At 39.7% G+C, this 6,773-nt stretch overlaps 2 protein-coding genes across 2 annotated transcripts; one reads left to right on the top strand and one right to left on the bottom strand.

The window, feature by feature from the left end:
- Positions 1–1,259: 1,259 nt before the first annotated feature.
- On the top strand, positions 1,260–6,036 carry LOC141653732 (protein NLP6-like). Its single transcript, XM_074461577.1, has 5 exons — positions 1,260–2,047; positions 2,396–3,036; positions 3,392–3,439; positions 3,532–4,459; positions 4,591–6,036. Exons 1-5 carry the CDS (start codon positions 1,693–1,695, stop codon positions 5,658–5,660), a joined length of 3,042 nt encoding a protein of 1,013 aa, XP_074317678.1. The 5' UTR covers positions 1,260–1,692; the 3' UTR covers positions 5,661–6,036.
- A 209-nt stretch (positions 6,037–6,245) lies between these two features.
- LOC141653733 (histone H4) lies at positions 6,246–6,746 on the bottom strand. The gene has a single exon (XM_074461578.1). The coding sequence runs from the start codon at positions 6,683–6,685 to the stop codon at positions 6,374–6,376; it is 312 nt and encodes a 103-aa protein (XP_074317679.1). The 5' UTR covers positions 6,686–6,746; the 3' UTR covers positions 6,246–6,373.
- Positions 6,747–6,773: the final 27 nt, after the last annotated feature.

Here is a 6,773-nt window from a genome sequence, read left to right as displayed (position 1 = left end):
AGGGTTTGGTAAACAACATATTTGGGGTCAATATGATTGGTTAGTATTTTTTTAAATTTGTAAATTTTACTACTCCCTCCTATTCACTAAGTTCTTCCACAATTATTTTTGGGTAGAATTTAGTGGAATGGTGATATGTGGATGTAAATAAAAGTAAGAGAGAGAATGTGGGATTATGAGTTATTAGGGCATTAGCAATAGATGAACCTCTAAGAGGTTTGTTCTCATGCCACATAACCTAATTTACAAGCCCATTTATCTACAAACCTCCTACTAAGGCCCTGTTCTTTTGGACTTAAAGTCACTTAATATAAGTTCACTTCGGATCTTATAAGTTCGATTCGATTCGATTCGCGATCCTATAAGTTCGATTCAAATTCTATAAATTCGATTCGATTCGATCCTATAAGTTCGATTCGATTCGAATCTTATAAGTTCGATTCGAATCCTATAAGTTCGATTCGATTCGATTCGAATCCTATAAGTTCGATTCGAGATCCTATACCTCACTTAATTTAAGTTCGATTCGAGATCCTATAAGTTCGATTCGATTCGATCCTATAAGTTCGATTCGATTCGAGATCCTATAAGTTCGCTTTAGTTCGATTCGAGATCTTATAAGTTCGATTCGATTCGAATCGATAAGTTTCAGTCCAAAAGAACAGGGCCTAATAACAAATAAACCTTTTCAAGGTTCATATCATGACCCACTATACTTTTTTTCCTTTCACATTCTCTCTCCATAAACCTGGTTACTAATTTGTAACCCCTCTCATCCATGAACCTCAACACTCATCACCAACAATAGAAGGTTTGTTGAGAAACCTCTAAAATGATGGACATGTCATCCTACAAACATCTTGATGAACCTCTATTGATAATGCCCTTATAACCACAAATAATAGACAAATAAGGAAAGTGGAAGATCTTAGTGAATTTGTCGTTTTAGGAAATATGGAAGATCTTAGAGAATAAGAGGGAATACATTTTATAAAGAAAACTAACAATCTATTAATCGTAATCTGCCAGTTACCGAACACTCAAATTAATTCTGCTAATTATAATATACTAGTCACAAACCTTCTATTTAATCTGCCTTTACAATCTGCTTATACTGAAATTAATCCGCTATTTACCAAACATGGCCTAAGTTCAATTTTAGGAAATATGTTTTCTTTTATTCTTTTAATAGATATGGAATGAGAAGTAGAATATATTGTGGAGTTAAAAAAGAGGAAGGATAAAAAAATGGCATAAATAGCGTTTTGGAAAAGAAAGAGTGGCAAGGCAACTGGGGATAGTGGGTAAGTGGGAAATGCGTGGGATTCCCGGAATCACCATCAAAGCATCAAAGCTTCTCCAGAAAATGGAATTTAAAAATCCCGACCACAAGAAAACAAATATTAAATTTATTTATTTACAAAAAAAATAAAAATGACTAATTCTATCTCTCCTATCAGCAGTCTTGTTCACCCATCAAATGTAATCTTCTCCCAATATCTCTCTCTCTTTCCTCTTCACAACAATAATAACAGCTCAGCAGCTGCAGACTAATACGCATACGAAGAAGAAGAAGAGAAGAAAGAAGAAGATAGCAGCAGCAGCAGCAGCAGACTAATACGACAAACTTTGCAATTCATTCCTTCATTCCATAAAAGCTGGCTGATTGATTGATTGATTGATTGATTGATTATGTCCGAAGCAGCAACAACAGAAACAGCAACAACTAATAAGTCACCATTTCATCAACAACAACATCAGCCTCTTCCTTTTCCTTTTCCCTTTTCTAGAACACGTGACAACAACAATAACACTACTATTAATAGTAGTAGTAATTTGTATGTGAATCTAGAAGGGACAACAGCAGCAGCAACGACGACTTTCATGGACCTTGATTTTGGGGATCTTGATGCTTCTTGGTCATTTGACCAGATCGCTACTTCTCCTCTTCTTATTTCTACTTCTGACCATCCTTCTTCTCCTCTTTGGGCTTTCTCTGATGACCCCCGCAAACCCCCTTCTGACTTCTCCCGCTTTTCTCCTTCCTGTATGTATTCATTTCCTACCTTCTCTTCTCCTCCGTCTCAATCCTTTGTTTACCTTTTTTTTACTCTTTTGCCACTCATTGACGACATTTTGCTGTATTAATTGTTAAGACAAACTGAATATAAGGAGGGAATGATTTTTGTAGGATGATAGACTTGATTGTTTTGGATAAGCCTATAAGATTAGGGTTTGACTTATTTGTACCCCCTCTCCAATTTCTTGCTTTTTAGAATCGAATGGAATATTTTTCTAAACCAAAGTAATATTTTGAGAATAAAAATAAAAATTGAATTAATTAATATTTTGGCTTGTGAGGTTGATGATTCGTTCTCGATTGGGTTGTGAATAGGTAATCTAGAACCGGTTCCTGAAAACGGAATGAACAATGGCCAACTGAATGGTTTTGGTAGTGGTGCTGGTGGTGGTGGTGTTGCCGCGGACGATGAGGAGGATGATAATAAGAAGAAGATTCCAGCACCATTCATGGGGTTTACTCCCCTCGAGAACTTGGATATGCCCTATTACATTAAAGAGAGGATGACGCAGGCGCTTAGGTACTTCAAAGAATCCACCGAACAGCATCAGATTTTAGCTCAAATTTGGGCACCCGTTAGGAGTGGAAACCGCTATATGCTTACGACTTCAGGCCAACCCTTTGTCCTAGGCCCACATAGTAATGGCTTGAATCAGTACAGGACCGTGTCTTTGATGTACATGTTTGCTGTTGACGGGGAAAACGATGTCACCCTCGGCCTACCTGGTCGCGTGTTTCGGCAAAAGTTGCCAGAGTGGACCCCAGATGTGCAATATTATTCGAGTAAAGAATATCCGAGGGTTGATCATGCCAAGCATTATAATGTGAGAGGTACCTTAGCTTTGCCCGTGTTTGAACCTTCAGGTCAGTCCTGTGTTGGTGTTCTTGAACTCATTATGACTTCACAGAAGATCAATTACGCTCCTGAGGTTGACAAAGTTTGCAAAGCTCTTGAGGTTGGTTTATTTCCTTGTCATTTTTATCTATCGTTTCTTTTGATGGCCTTCCGTGCATATAGATTAGATGTAGCATTTGAATGACACCATGCGTATTACATATCTGGATGTGTGCACATTATTTTCTGGCATGTGCGAACTGCCAATCATTGTTTACTTACTCACAAGTCATAACTCTGTTATGAAGATTTAGTTCGTAGTGTGTTAAAGACTTTTTGAATATAGGGTTTTAATGTGATGCATTTGATCTTAAGCATTGCCATATAGATCTTGAGTTCTGCATCTGTTTAGCAAAACCATCTGCTTTAGTTGTTGGCAATGCATCCATTAAAGATCTTCAGTTCTTGCAATGCAGGCAGTTAATCTGAGGAGTTCAGAAATACTAGATCACCCTAACATCCAGGTAGCTTTTTCAAGCTTGTCATCCTTGTTCGCTTGATTCATCATCTTTCAAAAAAAAAATATCTAAATTACATGACTTAAATGCTTATTCAGATCTGCAATGAAGGTCGACAAAACGCACTTTCAGAAATCTTGGAAGTATTAACAGAGGTATGTGAAACATATAAGTTGCCCCTGGCTCAGACTTGGATTCCTTGCAGGCATCGGAGTGTTCTGGCCTACGGCGGTGGTATCAAGAAAAGTTGCTCCAGCTTTGATGGAAGTTGTATGGGACGAGTATGCATGTCAACCACTGATGTAGCATTCTATGTTGTAGATGCTCATATGTGGGGCTTCCGGGAGGCCTGTGCTGAGCATCATCTTCAGAAAGGCCAGGGTGTTGCAGGGAGGGCCTTTTCATCCCATGGCCTGTCTTTTTGCAGAGATATTTCACAATTCTGTAAAACGGATTACCCGCTGGTGCATTATGCTCGGATGTTCAGGTTAAGGGGCAGTTTCGCCATCTGTTTGAGAAGCAAACACACTGGGGATGATGATTATGTTCTTGAGTTCTTTTTGCCTTCTACCATAACTGACAGTGCGGAGCAGCTGAAGTTGCTGGATTCAATTTTGGTAACTATGAAGGAGGATCTCCAAAATCTCATGGTTGCTTCTGGAAACAAACTGGAAGAGGAAAGAAAACTAATGAAAATCATTGAAGTATCTACTGATAATGATCAAGATTTACAGATTGAGCCTAATTTGTCGAGTAAACATCCATCTGTGCTAGAGACGATAAATGGTGTTCTGCCACTTATAAATAATTCCCAGCCACAGTTGATGGTAGAAACAGATGCTCCCAATGGTGCAAGGAATGTTGCCGCCGTTAACGGAAGCCACAATGCAGTTTCTCCTACAGTAAAGAAAGAGGGCAAAAAAACATCTGAAAGAAAGCGCGGTAAAGCTGAAAAACAAATTAGCTTGGATGTTCTTCAACAATATTTTGCTGGGAGTCTTAAAGATGCTGCCAAAAGCCTTGGAGGTACATTTTTGGTGATAGATTTCGTAGTACTTATTTTTTTTCTCCCACCAAGTCTTTTGTGCTGGAATTTGACTGCATTGAACAGAGTACATATGATAAATGCATAACCACAATTTTGTGTCGTTGAACAGTGTGCCCAACAACTATGAAGCGCATCTGTAGGCAGCACGGGATATCTCGATGGCCATCCCGGAAAATCAACAAGGTGAACCGCTCCCTGACGAAGCTCAAGCGTGTGATTGAGTCAGTGCAAGGTGCTGACGGATCATTTAGCCTGACTTCTCTTGCTCAACCTACCATCCCTGTCCCTGTTGGCTCTATTTCATGGCCTGCTGGTGTGAATGGGACCTGCCAGCAACTATCACCAGCATCTCAACCTACTGATGTACCCGATGAGAGAAGCGAAATGCCGCCCTATGAACCAAGAATTGATGGGCAGATTAGGAGTAGGGGATCTAGTCGCGAAGAGAGGATAAATGAGCAGAATTGCTTTGGTTCTAAAGCCGGGAGTGGGTCTCGGGAGGTGAGCACTGGCACATCAACTTCTCACGGATCATGCCACGGGAGCCCGGGAACTGAAAGCAACCTACCAACTGGAAATTTTGTCCCGAGCTATTATGAACAAGCGGGTAATTCAACCGGTTTAATGTTTCGACAAAATGGGGCTTACTCGATTCCAGATGCTCTCCTCGGTGGACATTCTCAAGAAGCCTTTGGGGAGATGCTTCTGGAAGATGCAGGAAGCTCAAAAGATCTAAGAAATATCGGCCGTTCAGGCGCTGACGGCAATGTAAATGAAGTCGTTCCAGAAGCAGGGTGGATCAACCTGTCTTGCCCGAGCCCATCTTCAAGAATAGCTACGAGTCCCATCGGTATGACACCCAGATATTCTGTTAGACAAGATATGAAGACGGTAACCATAAAAGCCACATTTAGAGAAGACATAATCCGGTTTAGGTTCTCCCTGGCTTCCAACATTGTCGAGTTGAGAGAGGAGGTGGCTAAGAGGCTTAAACTGGAAGTGGGAACCTTCGAGATTAAGTATCTGGATGACGATCATGAGTGGGTCCTGATAGCTTGCGATTCTGACCTGCAAGAATGCTTAGATATATCGAGATCGTCAGGCAGTGGTATGATTAGACTGTTGATTCAAGACATATTGGGTAATCTGGGTAGCTCATGTGAAAGCTCGGGGGAATGAGCAGCTTTTGAGGTGTAGATACCTGCTTAGGTTGTGAACCGATTCTTGTAGTAGTAAGATGGACAAAGTCTGTAGATGGGGAGTATCAGTTGATTGAGAATGCAAGCTGTATATAGTTTGCTTGTGTTACTGTCTAAGGGTGAGCACAACCTGAACGTTCTCTGTTATTTTCAGTTTTCTACTGAATTTTGTTTACACTTCCGTTTAATTGTAAATTGAAAACATCATTTATAACTGAATTGGCTTTTTTTCCTGTTAGAAAATAATCCAGTTGATAGTACTAAGTAATTGGTTACATAAATTATTGTACTCCATCAAAGATTGATTGTACTCTGTTTTTTTGTGAGAGTTAATCAAACATATATTTATTCACTGATTTGATAATTGTATGCGATAACATATACGGAGTACTTGAATGTTGGTGAAGAACAATAAAAGCTGAAAGTTATTGGGTTCCAATAATATGAAAAGCAGTTATGCCCTCTCATTCGGATCCAAACCCAGGTCATAAGAATATCGTAATTTGTAAAAGTGACAATTAGCAAATTGCAAAATAAATGGGCAACACAATTAACAAGTATACAGTAAAAGAGAACTTTGGGAAGATGCAAATTGCAAAATAACTGGATTAATAATACTTGAGATTACAAATCTATTAACTAGGAATATAACAATTAATTAACAAGAATCATAATTAGCATTAATAAAGTAGGCTAGCCACCAAAGCCATAGAGAGTACGGCCCTGCCTCTTAAGAGCATAGACAACATCCATAGCAGTGACAGTCTTACGACGAGCATGCTCAGTGTAGGTAACAGCATCACGGATTACATTCTCCAAAAAGATCTTAAGAACACCACGAGTCTCCTCGTAAATGAGGCCGCTGATACGCTTGACACCACCACGACGAGCAAGACGGCGAATGGCAGGTTTGGTGATGCCCTGAATGTTATCCCTCAACACTTTCCTGTGCCTCTTTGCTCCTCCCTTTCCCAAACCCTTACCTCCCTTACCTCTTCCTGACATTTTTCTTTTTTTCTTTCTTTTGTGTTTTGGATTTATGAGTGCTGTTGGAAGTAGGAGAGGAGTAAATGGATGCGGTTTATATAGATAG

This window comes from Silene latifolia, chromosome 4 (assembly GCF_048544455.1).
Source record: "Silene latifolia isolate original U9 population chromosome 4, ASM4854445v1, whole genome shotgun sequence".
Lineage (NCBI taxonomy): Eukaryota > Viridiplantae > Streptophyta > Magnoliopsida > Caryophyllales > Caryophyllaceae > Silene > Silene latifolia.
Note: the sequence above shows the minus strand (reverse complement) of the source record. Positions and strands in the feature narration are given on the sequence as shown.